The sequence below is a fragment of the Fomitopsis serialis genome (genome assembly GCF_022376445.1).
Source record: "Fomitopsis serialis strain Sig1Antser10 chromosome Unknown B0H18scaffold_21, whole genome shotgun sequence".
Taxonomy (NCBI): Eukaryota; Fungi; Basidiomycota; class Agaricomycetes; order Polyporales; family Fomitopsidaceae; genus Fomitopsis; species Fomitopsis serialis.
The window spans coordinates 425,273-447,269 of NW_025954981.1; the positions used below are offsets into that span (position 1 = coordinate 425,273).

Here is a 21,997-nt window from a genome sequence, read left to right on the forward strand (position 1 = left end):
CAGCTCCCTTGCCCTCCTCCTTGGATCGCGTCGGAAGGGATGTTGTCCCCAATGAAGCCTCCCGTACGCGTACCGTCTCCTTCCGCGCGAATACGATGGCCCAGGCCCGCGAGAACAACGGTCCCGCGAGCCAGCGACTGGTGGTGAGGGCGTTGTCGGGGTTTCCAGCTTCTGTCGACACTCGTCCGAACCTTGACGTTCCTTCCGCGTCCTGCTGCCTTGCCTCCGAGCTACCATTCCGCCCTGCAATGCTCCGTCTCACCGTTCTCCTAAACTCGTCCTGTTCCCTCCGTAACGCGCCGTACTCGAAGCTCATCCATTCCGTGTCCGTCGCTAAACTCTCGGTGCTATCCCTCCCATTTCCGCATGCTGTTCGTTCCGATGCAACGCACTGGTGTGAGTCGCGATCCCAGCTCGCCTGCCTCGTCGATTCTTGCGTTGCCAGTGGGACAGGTCCGTGAGTGAGCGTTCCCTCCGACGACGAGTTTGCGATCGCCGGGTCCGTCGGCGGACACTTGAGTAGATGCATGTCGATCCGCCGACCTGCTGTGTCGCGTTCGTTCAGTCGCGAGTCTTCCGGTAACTCACTTGTGCCGAGACTCGCCCGTCTCTCGCCCTCTCAGGTTGACCTCGCTCGTCTGCGCGATGCTCCGAGAACGCGTGGGTACTCGACGCACCACGGAATCGCTGGCTACGAGCGTTCGCTTCACGTCGATCTGGGTCTACTGGGTCTTGAACCTCACGCGCCGTTTCCTTCGAGCCCGATCTTGCCATGGGGTGACCGTGGACCGCCGCTAGGGTTCTCGCGCACTTCCAGAGGAAAACATGCCCAAAAGGGCGACTAGTATTGACGAGACGCGGGAGTGGAGAGAATGTACGTGCCGACTCAGCGACCTGAGCGACCAGCGACGCGCCAGTAGGCTGTGCAGACCGTGGTTCCGGCGCTTGGGCGATCATCCCTCGCCTGAGTCCTCTCTCCACCGACTCTCCCTGTAACTGCTTGCGGTCTTCGCTCCGGATCTTGTCGTACTTCCTCTCGTCCATCGCGACCCTGGTTCCTCGTTGAACCCTCGCCAGGTCAGCATGCTCCCATTCGCAGTCGTGTCCATCCTCGCCCCGTTGCCCGCCCGGAAGTGGCGCGCCCTCAACTCCGAGCTCAGATGCGCTCGTCGCGTGCTCCTGCACATGCAAGACAGTTTTCGCGGAGGGAGATGAACGTCCGGGGTACGCATAATCGGTGGAGGAGATCCCATAGGTGAGCGTAATCTCTGTTGCTCGAATAACGACCCGTCTGAACGCCTGTGCTTGTCGCTTCTGCTGCTTGCGCGTATCAAGCTCTTCCGCCGTCACGCTATCCCGCCCTACGGTATCTTGCCAGATGTCGGACGCGTGCGTCGCCTCCGTCTGCATGCATAGTGTGCCTCGTGGAGTTGATATGAGGCTTGAGTCGACTCGCGAGGAGGGTGGATAGCTTGTCATGGGACTTCTGCCGGTACGTCTGTCCTTTAGCGCTGTTATCGCGACCCGCCTAGTTGCCCGTAACATCTGTTCAGCTCGCTGGTACAGCCGCGGCCAGTCGTTTCCGGTTTTGAAGACTCGTCTTGCCGCCGCCAGGAACTCGCCGACCTCCTTCTGTTCCTTACTGCACGCGCTAATGGCTGCGCTTGAAGCCTCACCGCCCGCCATCCTCTTCTCGTCACTGCCTAGCTCGCCGTCGAAATCCCGGCCTTGCGCAATGCCCGTCGTAGCTAGGTCCATGCATGCAAACCCCGCCCGCCGTGAGTTTCTCGCCCGTGGTCTTGGCTCGTCTCGCTCGCTCGACGCCCCGCCTGGGCCGCGTCCAGGAGCCCCCATTCTCTCGTCGTCCTCTCGTTCGATGTCGCTTACATTCGAGTACTCATAGGTCCGCACATGGTCGACTAGGTACGGCACATCCGTTCCTCCTCGATCTCCTCGCGTCGGACCCAGTACCTCGCTGAACGGGCTCCTGTGTCGGCGACCGACCACTGCAAGACACGCGTCGCTCCCAGCGATTTCACCGGTGAGTCTAACCTCCGTAATCACTTCTCGCGCCCGTCCTGATGCTCGCGTTTCAGTTCCCGTTCCCTCCTCCGGCCGTGAGTAATCGTCTTCGACCGTGAGGACTCGTCTCGGCGCCGCCAGCAGATTCCCGACCTCTTCCTCTATCTCCGCGCCGTGGTGGTGCGTCTTGTACTCACGGTGGTCGATTGTGTACGTCTCAGTCGCGGTCTGCACCTTGGCTAATGGCGCCTGCTCGCTCGCCTCCCGTGCGTGCCCCTCTTGCTTGCGCAAATCCTCGCCTCCGATGCTGGCGTCACTCGTTGGCCCTGATCCCTGGATCCTCTGCTCGCGTGCTCGGTTACTCGCTGGACTCCAGGTCCTGCAGGTCCGACGCTCGCTCCGGCTCTTGTAGCTCGCAGTTTTCAGCATCCCGAGGCTGATCGTCGCTCGACAGGCTCCGCCCTCCGAAGTCGCTCGCTCATCTCCCTTCGTGACGCACTCGTACAGGCCCAACAAGCTCGACGGATATACTGATTCTAGCGGAGCACATTGCTCGTCCCGCCATCCACTCGTCGCTATGGGGCTCTGACTTCGTTCGGATCCGCCCGCCGGGTGCGTCTTCTCTTGCTCCTGGCTCGTGGTACTGATGCCTAGTTCTGAAGGTGCTGATTCGCTTAACCACTTCTGTAAGCTGGCGGGTCCCCTTCCCATGCACATGTCGACTCCGGGCTGGGACATTGTTCCCGTTATACGTGACGTGTTGCAGAAGGATTCGTCGAGTAGGGGCAAACCACCGCCTGTCGTAGCCATAGACATCTGTGTCATAGAGCTCGCATTACCCACATACAGCTCCCAGCCACTTCGTCTATTCATCGCGTGTCGCCCCCGCGAACCGGCACTTCCTCCTCTGCGCGTGCCTTCGAATCCGAGCACTTGCTCGTGGGTGCTTAAACTGTCGCTGCTAGTGTTCGTCCCGGGTCTCGTCGGCGTGGTCAGGCCCTCATACTGGGTAGCTCCGTCATGTTTCCTCGCCGTGAGACTTGCTACTCCACTCCAGAAGTTGCGAAGTGCGAGTGAGCTGCCTCGGTGAACATGCGAGCGTACGGTGACGTGGGTGTCCGGGTCGACTGTCCTGCTAGTACCGCGAGAAGCGTCCTCGGCTACTACGAAATCGCTGCCCGTACGCACAAGAACTCGCTCCTGTATGCGTGTCGTCGTCTCCCGTCTCTGTCCGTCCGCGGCAATGCTCGCGCATGTGGCTGGTCGAGTCTCGTGGACGCCGTGGTTCCGTATCTGCATGGATTGGGCGATAGTGTCGCTTGCGACGAGTGTGTGCATCGCGAGATGGTCGTCCCATGCATGTGCCGTAACTGGCTCGGAGTTCACGGTCGCGCGTCCCGTAGCTTGCTCGTAGGTCTGGGTTGTAGATGCTGAGGCCATGAAGAGGCGGTCGAGTGCGTACGTGCCGTCGTCTCCAAGACAGCCAGTCGCCGACTCCGTGATAGACCTGAACCGTTCCGTCGCGCCGGTCAATCTCGCAACTACATCCGCTTCGCGCATTGGCGTCGATTCCGCATGCACCGTAATGGTGGACTGATGATGGAGGGTATAGCAGATGTCGACTCGCCTGTGCACAGTCGCGGTAGTGACTCTGGCCGTGTCTTGATCGAACGCGAGCCCTCGTTCTGTATGTGACGTACTCGTAGTGGATGGGAAGTGAATGGATTGGATTGTGGGTGCTTGCCTGTGCTGTGAACGCGATGACGCGAAGCCGTAGGCGGAGCGGAAGAAGCACGAATATGGTACCACCCCTCGCGGTGGGCTCCAGTTGTGTAGCTCGGGAGTGGGATACCCCCGGGCGCGATGATGTTCGAGGGGTGGGGTGATCCGTTGCTTCGGGGGTAGAGGTGACATGGGTGGATCGGAATATACTATGAGAGTGGAGGGGAGACGTGCCGGGGAGTGATCTCACAACGATGCCTCAGGCTCGCTGACCTCGTCCTCGGTTCTCCAAGCCTCACAAATCCCTCTGTTTCCGACTCGTTCCTGGGACTCTGTCCTGCCTCGATCTTGACTTCGTTCCGAAGGTGTCTTACTCTCGCTCTGCAGTCACTACGCTTGCTGAGTTCATTCCGCGGTCGCCTCGTTCTCGTTCCGTGGTCGCCCTCCTTGTTCCGCAGGTTCCTGTGCTCGTTCCGCGAGCTCCTAAGCTAGCCCTGCTGATCCTCGTACTCGTTCCGCAAGCTCCTACGCTCGTTCCGCGAGCTCCTATGCTCGTTCCGCGAGTTCCTATGCTCGTTCCGCGAGCTCCTGAGCAAGTCCTGCTGATCCTTATACTCGTTCCGCGGGTCCTATGCTCGTTCCGCGAGGTCCTAGGCTCGTTCTGCAAATCCCTGTACTCGTTCCGCGAGTCCTTGTCCCCGATTACGTGGCGCTGCGTTCGTCCGAAAGATTCTTGATGGCCCGAGTAGATCACTGATGACCAACTCGGGGAGATGCCCTCAGCTCCAGAAATGTGATAAGAATGGGCGCGAGCCAGGCTCGCAGCCGTAGATTCGGAGTGGGGGAGAACTAAGGTATGTACCTGTCTTCGTGGCACTGTATGCCACGAAAGCTGACTAAGAGTATCTACTTGCTATATATGGTAAGTAATGCAAGATCGCACGAAGTCCATCAAGTACAGTAAGTTATAAGGTATCGGAGGGAACAATGAGAGCTCCCTGAGTGCTCGGAGGGGACAGTGATACTGTAAGAGCTCAGAATGAGGAATACACGTACTGTCCGGACCTATGTGGGGGGCACTCCCCACAGCGCGCTGGCCAGTAAAGTGAAGATTATAATGAGTAACACGCGACGATGAGAATGCCGCAAAGTCCCCATTGCTAAGAGGTAGGACTAGGCCGGGTTCATACAAACACAACTCTCCGCCCTCGTAATCCCCGACCGCCAGGACAACGCACATGGATTTATCCTGATGGTCCCTGTGAGCAAGAGTCGCTACGTTCAAATTGATGACGAGTGACAAGAAGGGATGCACGGCCGAACATGCATTTCCCGGCAGCACTTCGGCGTCCATTTGAAGGCCTGCATAGCTCTCTGGTAAGACCTTTTGGATCTGTGACCGGGATTGACTATATGTTATGAGCAATAGAAGCTATGGTCTCACCTGCTGACCCATGTACTCGAAAACTTCTGCGAATATTGTTTGTACGTTCGCGTAGATATCTTGATATTTGCGCATATCACTTGAGGTGTAAGGGAGCAGCTGACCGTAGTTCATTCGAGTGTTATCAGCCTTCCCGACGACGTAGGGATGCACGTCAGGTGGGGCTTCATGACCCTGTTGAAAGTGTGATTAGCAACATAATGAAACTGACTACGTACTGCACTTACTCTCATGCCGTGTCTGTTATACCATGAGAAATGCAATGCGGGGAAGCAATATTCTTCGCCCGTCGCATCTGAGCTCATGTCCTCAAGACTGAGTCTCTGCTGATCGAGACACGCAAGCAGGTTGGCCTTGAGTGTTGCGCGAAGACTGTCTGGCATGTTTGAAAACACGCAGGCAATTAGCTCCCCATTGACGTCCTTGATTTGAAGCGGTTCTCTATGCCATGGTCAGTTGATATCTGATCACCGAGGTATGGTTACTTACTTTAGAATATGCGGGCGTACCCTGACATACCGCGTGCTGCACACGCGTCGACCGTTTCTAAATTGTTCAGACAACTTGACGTGTCCAAAGTTCACGCGTTAGCTTCGAGCTATTGTTGTCACATGAATGTTCAACATTACCTGTTCTTCAAGTTCCTCAATGCTGTCGGGTTCGCGAGCCGTACAGGCTTCAGATCGCCGGGACTCCGTCCACGAATACGCCTCAGAGGCAGGAACAGGAATTTTTCGGTGCTCGTCGAGTTGCAGGTCAAAGGTGGTGGTCACTGAGATTCCCGTGGATAATGCAGGTTTGCCGGCTGTCTCGCCTTCAATGTTCACGACACCTGTTGTGTAACATTCGTCGTCGTCGTCCAACGCAGTGCAGGGAGACAGGGGATCGGAGTGATCGTCGTTTGCGGTGCACAGTAGTTGCTGACTGGCCCGCGTCAGGTGGAATTCAGTCTGATGGTCTACGGGCTGCAGGCATGGCAGCCAAGCCTCAGCGTTCCTCTCGACAGCTTCAAACGTGCTATGCAAGGTATTATGTGCAAATTTTAATAGACTATGACGAAAGTACGTACTTCATACTCAGCGCTCCGAAGACGCGATCAGATTGGCCGAGATCGGAGCAAAGTATGTAGTCCGAATCGACGTTGATATCCTCGAGAAGGCTCCTCGAGAACAAGGTGTCGAAACGGAGAGATACAAGGTGACGGATACGGGCGATGGTCGGAATGATACGTTCTGTGATCAGTTGACCGCACGTTGTAGCTAGTGAGAGACAGCAGTATTAGCATTGATCAGGAATGTTTTCCCAGTGAAGAAACTCACAGACATCTGGGCATCGCAGCACATTTGCCAATTGCCACGCGAAATCATCGACAGATTTTTCAAGGTCGAGCCGCAACTGAGCACAGGCAATGATTATCAATATATACACGGATCCTTTGGAAAACACGTCATCCATAATCCATATGAAAACCATGAGGAACGTACCGCCCGCGGCGACAGCTGCAAATTTACTGCCTGACTTGACCCAATGCCGAAAGGTACGCTGGCTTGGCGCATCTTGCATACCCTCCACATGTCTTCGCCAGATTTCTGCGTTGCTGTTGATGTCGTCTCGACGCTTCAAACTGTGTATGCAGTTTAGCGTTCTCGAACATTGATTAGGAGCGATACAAAGTGCTTACACAGTGCACTTGCACACCAGCTGTATGTAGTGGATCATCAGTAGAAAATTCATGGTGAGGTCACGCTTCCCAGCAAGACCGCATCTCTGCATTATAGAGGACAGAGAATCGTCAGCAAATCCGGCTCCAAGAATATCGTTGCTCCTGATGGAGCTCAGTATCCCGTCTACGTTGGCGTCCACATCATGCATGGCGGTACCTAGTTGCGCTATAAATGCACTTATCACCGGAGTTACTTGCGCAGCGGGCGTGCGGAGATTGACCCATCGCCTACTGGGGGCGGCCTGTGCTCCGGTTCGACACTTCCAATATGCTACGTCCGCTCTTCTTCCACTCGAAGAACTGGTCTTTTTCCTCGATGATCGACGTGTGCTCCGGTTGTCCTGGGATGGCACCGTACCTGAAGAGGAGGTCGGAGTTCAGTATGTGAACCCAACCACAGTTGAATTAGGCGGTACTCACCGTCCGGGAGGCTTGAATGCTCCTGTGAGGTGGCGACGGCACCTGGAGCAAGTGGTGCCGCCTGAGTCTCAGCGGTCGTGTTGCAAGCATCAACAGCCATATCGCTCATATCCATGCTGCTCTCTGCTGTACGGTAAGTATGCAGATACAACAACCACAACCTGTGCCTCACCATCAGGGCATACGGGTGACTGGATGTCCCCATCAGAGCCAGCGATGCCCAGCTCTCTCGTAACGGCATTGCCTTGAGCAGTGTTGCGGTCAGTGTACGTGATAATGCCTGAGCATGTGGTGAGTCCAAATACTTCAGCTGAAGACTGGATACGCACCTTCCGGCTCGATTGGCGCGCTGATAGATGGTAAAGGAAACTCAACTACGCAATCCTGAAGACGAGAACGAGTGGTTTGAAGGGATGTTGGTAGCGTCGGAAAGCTCATAAGAAGTGCTAGCAAGTCCGAAATTTCTGTTTGTGATAAGGATATGAGCACGTCGCGGTCGTCAGAGCTGCCAGCGTCCATGGTAAAGTGAGAAGTGTTAAGCGCTGAAGCTCTCGGGCCCGAGAAGTCTCAGAAAGCTCTCTGAACGGTTTTATGGAGCATTCCCAAGCGCATCAGGAAGAGAGTAGAGTACACAGATATTGAACGTATTTCACTAGATGTCCTTGGCGTACGATACTACTCACAGTGGCGCCCGCCCTCTTACTTTCGCCCGGCCCGTTTACCCTGCGCCTTCGCATTCCCCGCCCCCTTCACTTTTGTATTCGTGCTCGTATTCGCACTCGCCTTGGCCGTGTGCCTGGGCCGAACGCGTTTTCCCTGGGCCTTGGCCTGCTCCTTGTTCCTGGCGTGCTTCTCCTTCATTTGCTCTTCCAAGACGGCCTTGCGCATGCGCTTGCGGCATCCCGACAGAGCGTACGACAAGGCGTTCGCGGGGAGGCGGTCGGTAAACACGTCGAAAGCGGAGGAGAAGTTGTGCTGCATGTGCAGCACCATGTCGGCGGCGGGGGTCCCCGGGTCAAGACTCGGCAAGGTCGTCGAGTAACCCTGTAGGTCCTCTTTGGCGATAGTCAAGAGGACCTTATTGCCGGGTTCCTTGATACCGCGAAAGCGGTGTAAAGCGGCCCTTTGTTGAACATCGCCCTCCCGGTCGTTCACAGCGGCCAGAAGGTTGTACATGAGCACGAACAACCTAGATAGGTGCTCTTTGATGCGACGCACGGCATCGGGTGGGCTGAGTTGTGGGCTCACGATGGGCATCAGGTCGGTGGACTCCTTGTCCAGACGAATCTCCTGCCGGCTTACATGGTTAGTACTGTAGCATAGATTATGATTTACTTACCATGAATACAAACTCCGTGAGGATCCTCGTGAGATCCCACTGCTCATCCACGGCCTGGCGAAACTTGTGATACTCCAGGGGCATCAGGAAAAACCCATTTCCCTTAATCACACTTTGGCAATCTTTAACCGGCTTTTCCTCTCATCTCATAGATTTATGTCATCGGGATGCGTCAGATGTTTCATGAAGTACCCTGAAGACTTCTGAAATTGCCTTCAAGCATTATACAATCTTAAGACCTTACTTTTAAGATGTCTGAAGTATCTATGATGCCCCATTGAGAGCCGTTGAAGAAGTATGTACTGCTACCTATCTAAATGCTCTAGCTTAACGTACTTTGCCGATCAGATGGTGCAGAGGTAAGAGTTAGTCCGGGTGCTTCGCAGAGTACACCAGCAGAGGTGCACTGCTTCGTAGCATCCACACGTCGTGCCATCAGTAGTACTGCTTGACGTACCCAATGCTTGGAGTGCGGTTGATGTTTGAAATGCGCCCGCTGTACTCGAGGGTACATGGCGCACGGACGAGGTCCTGTCCCTGTGCGTACATCGGGCGGCATTGATTGCAGGATGAACATCGCGATATTGAGGTGGACGTGAGATGTCCGAGGTCAGCGTCGTCGAACACGACATCAGCTTCGTTATCGAGTACGATGAGGTCAGTACCTTGCTCGGCAACTCGCCCGGTCGACGTGAATTCACACGAGGTCGAGTCCTCGTACATGCAGCCGGTATCAGACATGTAAGGGCTCGACATAGCCATGCCGAGGTCGAACCGCGAGTCTTCGCCATCGCGGCGGCGTCCACTGGACGCCGAGACCTTGCTGGTCCGTGCGTCACAACTGCGCCTGCTGACGCGGGCACAGGGAGCGGAGGCGGGCATGCAGGGACGTCCGGTGAGGTCGTACCTGCAGTTCTCGAGCCTTCGTGCTCGTTTTCTCTGCTCGCCTCACGTCCTTCCTCCTCCCTTCTCCTCTTCCCCTTCTTGATCTCCTCGCAGCCTCCTTGTTCGACGTTCCCTGCGTTCTGCGCAGTCTTCTCGCTCGGAGCTGGACTTGAACGCGCGTCGTTCAAGTCCTGGGTCGTGCTGCTGCACAAGTCCAGTACCCCGTTCTTGACGTCAGGGAGGCACACGAGGAACTCGTTGTTCGTAGTGTGGCCTTCCGACGCGGGTGTTGCGACTGGTGACGTACGTACCGGGTGCACCCTCGTGGTCGTGGGGTACACCTCGGTCGCATGTAAGGGGTCGGATGACACGCCGGGTACATCCTTGAGTACGCCGTAGCTCGACGTACCCACTGTGCGGCGACTTGTAGAACGACGGTATGTAGTCGAAGTCGAAGTGGGAGACATGTCGGTCGTGCTGGATGGCACACCGAACACGTCGTGCGTCGTAACGCCGCTGAGCTCGTAAACTAGCGCGTCGCATGGATTCAGCACCTCATGAGGTTCTCTGACAGTGAATACAATGATCTCGTTGATCGCTGCATCGACTGCAGGTGCTGACGGTGGATGCGTATGCATCGAAACGGAAACTTGAGGGGTCGCGGCAAACACACTTGAGGGTGCGTCGCGCGCGTCCCGGGATTCGGCTGCGTGTACGTCGGGCGGTGGGCTCGACGTACGCATAGCGCGAGGCGGTGTCGAAAGAGAAACGGACGACCCGATAGAACTGGCATGTTCTCCGGGTGCGTCACTACGCCAAGTAGGGGCGTGCTGGACGGCGGCCAGCACAGACGGGCGTGCGTCGCGCGCATCCAGAAAGAAGGCACCGGAGGATACATCGAGCGACGAGCTCGACGTATCTGCCGCGTGCGGTGGTAGAGAAACAGGAGGCGGCCTGGTAGAGCTCGAAGGCCCTCCAGACGCGCCGTCTCACAAAGTGGGAGCAGCAGGTACGATGGGCCTGCTGCTACACCGGCCTAGCACCCCGTTCTTGGCGACGGAGAGGCACGCAACGAACTCATTGGTCATTGCGTTGCCTTCCGACGCGGGCGCTGCGGCTGGTGACGTGCGTACTGGGTCCACGGTCGTGAAGTGCACCACGGAACCTTCGCTCGCGCATGGGAGGTCGGCGAGCGCGCCGGGTACGTTGGCGAGTACACCGGACGCGGATTCGATCTCGTTGATAGCGTGTACATCGAGCGATAAGCTCGACATACCCTCTGTGCGGCGGGTTGCTGAAGGACGGGGCACGTCAGACATGCAGCGGTGCATGTCCGACGTGCTACCGTGCGTAGCTGCGGGTACGACCATGAGGTCGTCCCGGAAGACGGAAGGGCCGTCTTCGTGGCCAGCAGAACGCACGACGGACTTCTTGTTCATCGTTACGCCTGCTGCTGCGGCAGATGGCGATGAAACGGGCACGTCGGACGCGCAGCTGCGTGCGTCCGACGTGGTACCGTCCAAGGCAGTTGGTACGACGTGGGAGTCGTCCCGAGAGGCGGAAGTGCCAATGTCGTGGCCAGCAGAGCGCACGACAAGCTTCGCGTTCGTCGATACGCCTGCTGGCGCAGGCACTGGAAGCGGAGGCGGCGAAGCAGAGACGTCCGGTGAGGGCGTACCAGTGGTTGTCGAGCCTTCGTGCTCGTTTCTTCTGCTCGCCCCGCGCCCTCCCCTCTCCTCTCTCTTCCTCTCCTCCTTGACCTCCCTCTGCTCTCCTGGCTCCGTGTTCTCGGGGCTCGGCGCGGTTCTATTGCTCGGTGGTGGACTTGCACGCGCGTCGTGCGAGTCCTGGGCCGCGCGGCCTTGTTGCGCGTTGCTTGGGTCGCAAGGATCCGGGTAGAAGTCGCCAGAGTCGAGAGATGAGGCGAGAGGATGGAAAGCAGGGTTCGCAGGCGGAAGTTGATGGCCTGGGGAAGAAGGGGATGGCGGTCTTGCATTGCCTGCAAGGTCGTCTTCTCGCGCTGCTAACTGAACCAGCAGCAGTTCAGCTGGCCAGACGCGGACGCGCGCGTTCCTGCCCGTTGGGACAGAACATGCGCCTTGATACGCGTTCTGGCGGTCGAGACGGGTGCCCGGAGGGAGGTCGTCGGCGAGATGGTGGCGGTCGAGAGCAGAGCGTTGGGCGCTAGCTCTCTGAGCGCCCGCCGACGACGCGGGCTTGCAACGCTCAACACTTTTGGTGTCGAGCGCGTCGCCGGTCGTGTCGAGCGCGTCCTTGCTCACGTCGAGCGCGTCGCTCGACTTGTTTTTAGTATATTTGAGTCGCAGCTCATTTCTGAGCGGGCGACGCGGGTTACCGGCGGGTGACTGCGAGTTCCGGCTTGTTCGGAGTCGGTTGGTGTTCCGCTGGGCGATCTTGCGATCAAGATCGAGATCTGAACGCCTTTGCATCCACTGGCAGTAGTGCCGCAACGTAGGTGTTCTGCACGAACAACAACCTCCCGCAAACTTCGCATCTGGTTCGCAAACCCTTCAACTTTCTTGTACATCCCTCTCATCTATAATTGTCACCCAAAGAATGTCAGCCCAGACCCGCCGTCAACCCGACGATGACGAGGTCCAATACCTCGGATTCCAGCGCGTCGACGTAGAGAAGAGCGAGGTCCACCGGACGATGCTCGAGGAAGACGGTCTGGTCTTTTGCGGGTTCCACAACACGCAGGACTATTCCGGTCGTTCACCGCCGCCACATATCAAGCAAACACGGGCACCGGTGGTGATTGATCTCGTCTCTTCGGATGACGAAGACAGCTCGGAGCTTGCCGTGTTGACCGCGGCGGGCAGTTCGTCTTCTTCGGGCGCCCGGAGCACTAGAACCAGCAAGCGTTTGGCTGTTAAGGTGAGTGCGTGGCTTCTCTATCACGGACACCACCATTCAAGCGATCGTCATACTCTACCAGAAAATCGGCAATACTCCCAAGGGGGCCCTCGCTCACCAGCCCCCTTCTCCGTCCTCGCGGTCTACCCTCGGCAAACGCGGCAGACGGTCCACTTTTAAAGAGTCCACGATCCCCACCGTGAACAAACAACAACGCAAGGACGCGATGCGCCAGAAGACACGGCGACAGCGATCGCGCAACCAGCCCGCTGAACGCTCGGCCTCGCCCTCGACCACAGTGTTATGAACGCTGGTCGGCGGGTGCGAACATACTTAGGTGCTTAGGTGACCAGACATGTATGCATGACCAAAATTTGTATATGATCCATATACACGACCTAGTACTGCTACAGTTGTCCGTTCGTCGGCTGCGTTTGCACGCAGGGCATTTGCCCTGTGTGCTCGCCGTCGGCGTGTGGACACACCCTGTCCCCGCCTGCCTGCTCGCCTGCCCCCGCTCTTCTGCTAATTCACCCACCTGCTCGTCCACCGCTGTCTGCCCTCTCTCCTGCCGTCCCCTTGCCTACGCACCCTGGTTGGTTGGTAATCCCGTTTATCGTCATTTGAGGGCGAAGCCCTATGTAGACTCGGACTATATACATGTACTATACTACTTGGGTTTGATGCGAGGGTGCCTAGCTAATCATTGGCTCGGTACACCTACGGAGAGGCGACTTCGCCGGTTGGGATGGATTGGGTTATAGCATATGTACAGTAGTTCGATTAGTTCGTGTTGTAGAGTCCATTTACTATGTATAGTGTCCGTGTGCAAATCGCTACAGTGGGGTATTAAGGATGCGCGTGGGATAGGAGATCGTCGTCACTCATCGTCCTCGGTGTTTGGTAAGTCAAGTCCTCCGAAGGTGTGGTCGAAACGGCCGGTGGCGTGTATATAGCGGAAAAGCGGTCGGATGGTGTCGGCTTGCGAGAGTAAGTGCCTGAGAGATCGTACTCGGCTTCCGATTTTGCGTCGTAGCCATGCGCGTTGTGGAGCGTATTCCGTGCACTCGAGGAAGAAGTGTCGGACGGTCTCTCGGTGGGCTCGGCATGCGGGACAGCGCGCTGTGTCGGATCGGCGGATGCGATGGAGGTGGTAGTTGAGCGGTGCGTGTCCGGTTCGGAGCTGAATGAGGAGGCTGGCATGTCGACGAGGGAGGGGTGCGACGAGCTTACTGAACCTCTTCGACGGCATTTCAGGGTCTATGCGTGCAAGGGCTTCGAAACGGGGCGACTCCTTCCACCGTTGGACGGCTGCGGCTTTGATCTGCTCAAGGAGGTGCCTACGGATCGCGGAGATGCTCGATGGGAGGGCGGAGCGAAGGAGTGCGGTGATTTCGTCAGGTGGGCTGCTCGCACCTCTCGCTGCTTTCTTAGCTTCCTGGTCTGCGCACCCTACGCACCCTTCCGCTGGCCCACCCGTCCGCTTGCAATCCCGCTGACCCGCCCGGTCCCCCGCCTGCGTGCGTGCGTGCGTCCTCGTCCGCTGACCGTGTCTGCGCACTGGGCATTCACCCACCGCGCTCGTGGTCGGCGTGTGGTGTGCCCTGCTGTAAGGCCGTCTGCCGGTCTGCCCACTCGCCCGCTTGTCGTCTCATCAGCTCGTCCGCTCAACTGTTTGCTCGTTCACTCACCTGCTCGCCCTGCCGCTCACTGGCCCGTTTGTGCGCCCGGTCGTTCGCCTTCAAGTTCACACCCACCCGGTCGCCCGTGTGCCCCGTCACCTTCTCGCCCGCCTACCAGCTTACTTGCGGCGCGCGCAACGCACCTTCGTGAGCTGTATCTACTTGCTGGGCATCAATCCATGCACGGGCAGCGCGCACTCGTACGCAAGCAGGTCGTGCGCATCCAGCGCATTGATGAGCTCTGGCATACAGGTGGCGAGGCATTGCCAAGGCTCGTCGGCCTTCGCCCACCACCACAGGCCCTTCAATGCGAAGTCAGCGAGCCTATTTGCGAACGATGCAGAGATGGACTTACTTTAATCAACTGCAAAGCGATGCCGCGGGTCGTACCGCTAGAAGGGCGACAAGTCGACGGCCGATAAGAAAAGATTTCAAAAAAGGGCACCAGTCAGTAGATGGGGAAGTGGACTGTTGAGCAGGATTGTAGAGGAGCGGCTGAGGGCAAGCAGGGGAGAAGGCAGGTGAGCGAGGTAGCAGAGGTGGTCCGCAGTTGTTGATGAGGACCGAAGTGTGAAGCGCCCATTTCGGAGAATGCCGACAGCGATCGACTTAAGGTGGTGATGGTTCTCAAGTGGTATGAAGTACGGAAATGCGTTCTGAAGAAACATGAAGCGTTGGTATTGCGTTGTGACCGTTCATTCAATGAGAGCTGTTAAGAGACCAGACACTTGTGTGAGATTGGCGGTCACAACTGTTGCTCAGTACTATTCAATGTAAGTAATCTACCATAGCGTCTGGTACGCGTACTTAGATGCCCAATTGTTAAGCCAGAATTTAGTAGCCTTATCCAGTACAGTATACGTATCCCAGTCGTCCGGTAAGCTCTCGCGATTCGTGGTAGTACGTGTAGATCCAGGGGGACATGGAACGAGTTGACACGATTGACGGATGACCGACAGAGGAATAATCCCGCCAACGGGATGCCCATTGGCGCGAAGGGGAGGTTTGTGAATAGGATACATCATATGTATGGGATCGGCTTGCGTAGGTAACTTAGAGTACCATTCTACGTACGCGAGTGGCCCCTGGCTAGCCCATTCGGATGGAGCTTGTAGCGGCCTGAGGGTTCGAGGATCCCTGATGTTTTGAGGGAGTTTGAATATGACTTTGATGCGTCCGATGCGTGTACCTGTAGAGTCGGAGCAATTACGTTAATTCGCTATGAGATGTGTAGAGAGCATGTGTACCTTGCAGCCCAGTAGCTTCAGCGTCGTCCTCCTGCAGCACAACCACAGTATCGAAACGCGCAGGTTGTTTAGCTATGGCGGGCCTTGCCTTCACTGCGTCGGTCTCCTGTGTGTCGTCGGTCAAGGGTTCGGGCGTAAACTTGAAGCCATGGAAGACATCGAGGCGTTGGAACGGCATATGGTTGATGGCGTTGTTGAGCTGTGAGGAGGCTAGAGGTCGTCCATTCTTCAGCGTGTAGATATACTGTGCGAGGGTGTCGATGAAGCCGGGTGCATGGTGTTTGTCGACGATGGTCGGGAGAGCCTGGAGGGGTGCAGAGGGGTGCTTCGCCAATTTAATTCGACCGTTATGACGTGAGCCTGATACGCTGTCTTGATCTGGATTGTCTACGTCGTCCGCATGACGAACGGAGACATCATCTCTTCGTTCGCGGCCAGTACTCCTGAGCCAGCGGTGGATGGTTGAGCTGAGCACGACCATCTTCTCCTGTCGTGCCAGCCAACGCACCATCTGCGGACGCGCATCGCGATGGTTTGATGCCCTCCACCCTTTCTTCGCGTAGTCGATGTGGAGGCGTTCAAACGCCTCCGTGTTGTAGTTATCCGTAGTGCCTAGTAGTCGGATTGCGTCAACGTAGTGAAGTAATGAATGGAATTTCGGAATATTAAGATGATCGCGCACTCCGAGATCGACAAGAATGGTCTTGTTGCTGTGGAAGGTCTTGAGGGCGTCTTCCATGTACTGGAGCGTCGTGTCGTCGTGAGTGGTGTATTGCGCGAGGTAAATAAAGTCTAGAATAGACCTGAAAGCGAGGATTGCTTTCTTCGGTATCTTGCCGACCAGACAGGCAAGCAGTATGCGAGCCATGTGCTTACGCTCGGTCCCCGAGACCTGGGACAGGGAGGAAATTCCGTTCTTGAAGTGGCGGGTACTGAATGCGGGCGGAAGGCAGCGGATGTGCCGGTCAAGCTCGCGCTCGTCGACGAGTTCCGTGCACCATTCGATGATGTGTTTAAGAACACCCTGGTACAGCTGATGGAGTACATCAGGGGTTATGCAGGAGTGTATGTCGGTATACGGTAGATCGCGCCAGAAGGGACGTACGACGTAGCCGGAAACGTTAAGGTCTTGACAGGCTCGAGTGTACGCGTTCGAGCTTGTCTGCCCCTGGGTTTTCTCACTGGCGAGGCGGAGCACGTCCAAGGTCCAGAGGGAAGTACGGGGCGTACCTGCGGCTGCGGATTCAAGCAGCTGCTCCGGGACCTGGCACTTGGGGCAAGTGCCGGACTTGGCACAAGTTACCAAGCATTGCTCCGGATAATCCGCGACGTAGGCGGCAAGAATTGGGTGCACTCGTCGAACCTCTCCGTTGGCCGAGGTCACGTCGATGCCTTCTTTTCCGGCCTGGACAAGCGGCTCCAAGATCGCCCGAACAGAGGCGTGGAACAGTTGCTGCACCAGCGCGCGTTGCTTGCGCTGCGTGATACCCTCCGAGCCGACTTTGTCGACTGATAGGTATCCGATAAGTATGCAGGCATTTTCCGATGGCTTGCGCCTCAGAGATCGAGGAATATTACCGAGGGTCATGTACACCGGATATGCTGCCTTGTTTCCGGAGAACTGCGTTAACTGTGTTTTGTCTGTAGCTATAATGACCGGCGCGACAGCTGCGCCTGCAGGTAAGAGACTCTACACTTGATTCAGAAAATATATGCGTTCTACTGATGCGGCAGTACTCACCTGCACAGCGTGCCACCAACGCCCGGTCCACATCTCGTTGTAGAGCCGGTGCTTCCTGGATGCATCTGAGAAAATCCGCCGCGGTCGGTACACGATTTGATCAGCGTGTTCCGGGTTGCCTAGCAAGGTACGTATTGCTTGTATGATATCCCGGAACTGGAGAAGATGCCTCTCCTTCGGACGGTCCTTGAACGAGAGGATCTGCTCCTTCCATTCCGCTCTCTCAGGAAGTGAGTCGACACGCTGGAGAAGAGCTCGGCTGTTATGATACGACAACCCGAGTTTCTCTTGCAACTGAGGTGTGTCAGCAGATATTACTAAGATACTGAAGGCACTCACACCGGGGATTTCCAACGCTCTATCAATGGAACCGAGGGTCAGGCCTTCTTGTATTGCCCACGACGCAAATCGCCAATCCATCTCGGACTCGAATGGCTTCCAAGGGTTCTCCGACTGTTCAGCAGTGCGTTCACGGTCTGGGTCTTCTTCTGCATCCTCGCCAACGCGCCTGTGCTCTGCACGCTCAGCAAATACTCCACCAGCTGTAATTACGGTTAGAACTGTGCCCACTGCCAGGAACAACACTACGACGTACCTGAGGATCCTCCCTCTCTATGCTCAAGCCACTTCCTTCGCACTTCTGCGTTGACGTGAGTCACTTTCCCCGCTTCTTCATCCTCATCCACCACTCGCTCATCCTCATTGTCATCAAGCGACAGAGCGGTTCTTCTGGTGCTGGTCGATCTAGTTGAGGGCCCTGCCATGTCCTCGCCGTTGCCATCGCCTCCTGGATCGCCTGGCGGCTCGGGAGGTGTGCAGACCTCGATGAAATCATATAGTGAGGCAAGTTCACTGTCTTCATCCTCGTCTTCCAGGTCCTGGATTTCTTCTTGTTCCCGCGGATGACTTGGACCGTCGGTAGAATCATGTTGGTCCGTTCTACTCGACATTTCAGTGAGTGAGTATATATATACCTTGTTGAATTGACGGAGTTCCTGAGGCAATGTTATGGACTTACCGTGCGTGTTCAAATGTTGCGCCATCATCTAATATTTCCTGGCGATCCTTGACCTTGAAGATCTCTTTCAGTTTACCCTTTTTATACCAAGCGCATTTTTTGCTCATGGTCTGGTGCGCTGAGAGGCCTTGGGTCGTCCGGAACGTCTCATGACAGGCCCCGCACGTATCGCCGAGGAGCTCCTCAATGGTGCGCTTTCTCCTCACCATATCTATTCCGGATATTTCTTTTAGTTCTCAAAGTACAAGCATAGAAATGAACACGCACTGGAATGCGGACTGGAGGTAAGAGACGAGGGAGGGGTTGAAAATCCTCGCAAAAAAGCAAGGTCCCTGAATATGTCAACTTCACATGTCCTTACGTTACGTTGGCAGATTTGGACGCGCCAAATAAGCGCGTTGGACGTTGCGTTTCGCTTCCAACATCCATCTCAAGTTGAAATCCGTACCGTACCTTTTTCCTTCTTGTTCTTCAGCTGACTACATTCACTTGACGTAGGTCACATACATTGGGCTGAGTACGCGTAGTTGGGCACTCTCAACAGCCCGCGTTTCGTGTTTTGTACGGAGGTAAGTACGGACTTCATCACTTTTACTTATCATCCGTCATTACGGTACGCGCTTTGATGAAACATTGCCCCTGCGAGTAACGGCGTGTGGCGTGTGCAACGCCATTGCCTCCGGCGTTGCGCACAACCCACGCCACAGGCCAGCGTGCCGGGTCGGCACAGGGGCGCGCGTACCTCGGATTAACGGACGCGGTGGGTCGGGACTTTGGGCTGGCGAAGCGTCGTCATGAGGTGGGAGGTGGCCTATGAGAGATCGATTAGCCCACCTTAGGTCCGTGCAGTGAGAAAACACTACCAAGAGTGGCTTGGAAGGTGTGGGCCGGGGCAGAGAATGGGACACGTAGGCGGTGCACCTAGGCATCGTCACTTGACTACACATGCCGTTGACTAAGACTGGTGCCGTGTCAGGTTCTCGAGTTCTTCATAGTCCCTGCCCTGTGAGGCACTGTCACGAACGGTAATGTCTCCTACCTCTATAGTGCGCTCAACCACTCGATCCACCAGTCGCTCACCGAGTACTGGTGCTCCCCAGCCTCGCATCAAAGGCAGAGCGAAGGGGGATCGCATCTACTCGAACTATCAGCGCGGAAGCCCTGTAGGTAAGCCTTTGATTATTATTTCAGTCGTAATTCGATGACATTGAGACGTCAATCAACCAGCTCGATCCAGTTACAAAGACAACGAGAGCCAGAGGGCAGACAGCGCCAAGAAACCCATCGCCGCACAGGGAGGTGAGTTACTTACATCGCCCATAATCAGTTCCCGAGTGTTTGCTATCGTTCCGCATAGCAGAGGTTAAAAAACACTCTTAATTTGTAGCAACGACAGATCAAACCCTTCGGACTGACAACGAGGAGGCGTACCCCCTCGTCATCCGGAAGGCTTTCGGAGACCATCACCTCGATCTTCCAGACAACATCGGCGACATCGTAAGTCTCTGTCAGCGTCTTAGCTATACCTATAAGTAATATCTTCGGCTTTCAGACCACCGCAAACTTCACCGAGGAAGACTGGAAGAACTTGCAGGAATATCTGGAGAGTCACGACGATCTCAATAGGTTCGAGTGAGTATTCTTCTCCGCAAGCTTTATGTAGCCGTACTAATACTTGAGAACTCAGCTTTGAGTATGATAGAGACGGAAACATATTAACTATCATGTCGCCAACAAACCTCCACGACCGTCTCGTAGCGCTGCTTAGGTCGATGATCAGCAGGGGGTGGTTCAAGAAGTATGCTCCGCCGGACTGGGTTGCAAAAGCACTCGCCATGTTGATCGACCATGCGGAGTATGCGTCCGTGCGGGGCAAAGGAGGTGGGAAGAAAGTAGCGGATGTGGTGGAGACAATCAAAGTGGGGCGTCAACTGCTCGTCACGTCGATCAATGAAACCGCGAAGTCTCAAGACCTTTACGATCGCAATGGAAAGGATGGAGCGCTGTCAAAGGTATGTAAGAATGGGCATTCGAGGTTATGTACTGTATTTGCTGACATTGCTTGTGTAGCTCCTGGCCGTGGTGGAGCGTTTCATCAAAAACAACGGCGGGGATGGGGGTCAAGACGATGGCGGGAATGATAGTGAGGGCGATGACGGCGACGGCGGGGATGTGGATGAGCGCGAAGGCGAGGATGAGGGTGCGGACGAGGATGCCGATCAAAAGCAACGGCCGCAACTCGTCGCGATCACCTGCTTTAATATCGAAGAAATCCAGCCGGGTCATGGCCCTACAACGAAATGGAAGGCTCCGTCGCAGGACGCTTACCACCTCTCCGAGCTACATGTCGACCACAAGCGATACGAACAATTGGCCACGCAGAACTCAGGGTTGATCCCGGGTGCCGGCCCATGGCTTGCGGAGAAAGACGCAGTATTCTTCGGGGCGGTACGCGTTTGGTGGTTTTATATCCCCATTGAGGAGCTGCAGACGTTCCGGGACGGCGTCGCCCAGCAATGGGACATGAGGGTCTGGGTGGCAAAAGGCTTCGCCATTGTAAGTTTTAATTCTACGCAGCGTTAAGCTCACTGATCGTTTTCTAGCCTATCCTACCGACCTACAACGAGACGGAACAACGCCAGGTCGACGCATTGATGGACAAGGTACGAATCGGGGCGAGGAAGAAGCTAGTTCTTCTCGCGAAGCTCATGTCGCACGGGAACAACAAGGAAGTCCTCGCGCGTGCGCTCCAGCAAGCCCCAGGAGAGGAGGAGCGACAAGCGATGCACGAACAATTGCTGAAGTACTTCGACGACCTGGTCGAACCTGACACGGATCCCTTGGGGGAAGACGCCGACACCTTCGTGCCCGAGGTCTTACAAGAGATCTTGGCCGGTAGCGAGGGCACGGCTGGGGACCGCCTGTGCGCCAACACTTCGGTCCATGGTCAAGAAGTCAGCGTTCTGCAAGGCAGTACCAGCGGTACTCCCCTGGAGCTCGATTCCACCAAAGACTCACGCGCAGGCTTAATGAGCCTCGAGAAATACGTCAAGAAGCGCAAGCGTTCGAGTCGCGGTGGCTCCGAAGATGAGCAAGCGAACGAGCGTGCTCGCGACGGGCCGAGTCGCGAGCAGAGTCGCGAGCAGAGTCGCGAGCAGAGTCGCGAACAGAGTCGCGAGCAAAGCCGCGCGCAAAGTCGCGAGCAGAGTGCACTTCGCGGGCAGGGTGCATCTCGAGGGCCGAGTGCATCTCGCGGACGGCTGAGAGGAGGGTGACATGACGGTGAGACATAATCTCATCATTGCCCGTGTACGATACCGTGAGTAGTCCTTATACTGTACGATACGAGTTGTGTGTTGTGTCGCTGTTCTTGTCGCTGTGTCTATCGCTGTCTATCGTCTATCGCTGTCTATCGCTGTGTCTATCGCTCTGTCCATTGCTCTGTCCGTGGCTCTCACTTCTAGTGTTTGTTTTTTGTCTATTAGCTGTCAGGTCCCGAGTCTCGCAGTCTGTGTCCGCGGCCCAAGTCACCCTACGTTCCTCTGTCGCCAACTTACATAGAATGAGATCGATTTCGGCCGATTAGTATACCAACTTACGTCGATCTCACCACGCTAAGTCAACGCGTTTGGCTCAGTATACATAGCCTTATAAGCCACGCCGCCCAACAGCTAAACGCGCGATGCGGACGCAATCCCGTGACGGCGGCTGTGCACTTGCAAGGCCAGGCATGCATCATCCCGCTAACTTAAGTTCGTGAAGGTCGTTCAGCTACACACACTCCGCTGCCCCAGCAACGCCCCCACTGGCACATCAGGAAAAACACTTGGGGCGCCCAACAGATTGGGAAAACCTTCAACCCGTTGGGACACATTCC

The 21,997-nt window shown here is 56.2% G+C and overlaps 8 protein-coding genes across 8 annotated transcripts; 4 read left to right on the forward strand and 4 right to left on the reverse strand.

Annotated features, from left to right (window-relative positions):
- The first annotated feature begins 1,388 nt into the window (after positions 1-1,388).
- B0H18DRAFT_998777 (uncharacterized protein) lies at positions 1,389-2,054 on the forward strand. The gene is made up of 3 exons (XM_048045511.1): positions 1,389-1,429; positions 1,472-1,575; positions 1,615-2,054. Exons 1-3 carry the CDS (start codon positions 1,409-1,411, stop codon positions 1,901-1,903), a joined length of 414 nt encoding a protein of 137 aa, XP_047895296.1. The 5' UTR covers positions 1,389-1,408; the 3' UTR covers positions 1,904-2,054.
- Positions 1,904-4,303, reverse strand: B0H18DRAFT_998779 (uncharacterized protein). The gene is made up of 2 exons (XM_048045512.1): positions 2,097-4,303; positions 1,904-2,041 (listed from the first exon to the last, which is right to left on the reverse strand). The coding sequence occupies exons 1-2, from the start codon at positions 3,934-3,936 to the stop codon at positions 1,920-1,922; spliced, it is 1,962 nt and encodes a 653-aa protein (XP_047895297.1). The 5' UTR covers positions 3,937-4,303; the 3' UTR covers positions 1,904-1,919.
- A 702-nt stretch (positions 4,304-5,005) lies between these two features.
- On the reverse strand, positions 5,006-6,967 carry B0H18DRAFT_859505 (uncharacterized protein; the record flags this gene model as incomplete). Its single annotated transcript, XM_048039690.1, has 9 exons — positions 5,006-5,137; positions 5,189-5,362; positions 5,416-5,629; positions 5,678-5,751; positions 5,818-6,205; positions 6,258-6,447; positions 6,508-6,621; positions 6,673-6,812; positions 6,870-6,967. Coding segments are annotated over 9 exons (1,524 nt in total), but the record flags the coding sequence as incomplete, so codon positions are not given.
- A 172-nt stretch (positions 6,968-7,139) lies between these two features.
- B0H18DRAFT_1117621 (uncharacterized protein) lies at positions 7,140-8,754 on the reverse strand (the record flags this gene model as incomplete). The annotated part of the gene is made up of 6 exons (XM_048033617.1): positions 7,140-7,252; positions 7,332-7,454; positions 7,504-7,611; positions 7,661-7,680; positions 8,035-8,621; positions 8,671-8,754. 6 exons carry the CDS (start codon positions 8,752-8,754, stop codon positions 7,140-7,142), a joined length of 1,035 nt encoding a protein of 344 aa, XP_047895299.1.
- A 516-nt stretch (positions 8,755-9,270) lies between these two features.
- On the forward strand, positions 9,271-10,083 carry B0H18DRAFT_953731 (uncharacterized protein; the record flags this gene model as incomplete). The annotated part of the gene is made up of 3 exons (XM_048042208.1): positions 9,271-9,496; positions 9,536-9,943; positions 10,001-10,083. The coding sequence occupies 3 exons, from the start codon at positions 9,271-9,273 to the stop codon at positions 10,081-10,083; spliced, it is 717 nt and encodes a 238-aa protein (XP_047895300.1).
- A 2,049-nt stretch (positions 10,084-12,132) lies between these two features.
- B0H18DRAFT_1117623 (uncharacterized protein) lies at positions 12,133-12,739 on the forward strand (the record flags this gene model as incomplete). Its single annotated transcript, XM_048033618.1, has 2 exons — positions 12,133-12,453; positions 12,515-12,739. 2 exons carry the CDS (start codon positions 12,133-12,135, stop codon positions 12,737-12,739), a joined length of 546 nt encoding a protein of 181 aa, XP_047895301.1.
- A 4,312-nt stretch (positions 12,740-17,051) lies between these two features.
- On the reverse strand, positions 17,052-18,329 carry B0H18DRAFT_874108 (uncharacterized protein; the record flags this gene model as incomplete). The annotated part of the gene is made up of 4 exons (XM_048040332.1): positions 17,052-17,396; positions 17,442-17,597; positions 17,789-18,041; positions 18,121-18,329. 4 exons carry the CDS (start codon positions 18,327-18,329, stop codon positions 17,052-17,054), a joined length of 963 nt encoding a protein of 320 aa, XP_047895302.1.
- B0H18DRAFT_953733 (uncharacterized protein) lies at positions 18,307-21,395 on the forward strand (the record flags this gene model as incomplete). Its single annotated transcript, XM_048042209.1, has 13 exons — positions 18,307-18,309; positions 18,354-18,404; positions 18,495-18,569; positions 18,619-18,637; positions 18,828-18,919; positions 19,097-19,125; positions 19,193-19,287; positions 19,348-19,419; positions 19,508-19,617; positions 19,673-19,752; positions 19,808-20,132; positions 20,191-20,676; positions 20,724-21,395. 13 exons carry the CDS (start codon positions 18,307-18,309, stop codon positions 21,393-21,395), a joined length of 2,109 nt encoding a protein of 702 aa, XP_047895303.1.
- Positions 21,396-21,997: the final 602 nt, after the last annotated feature.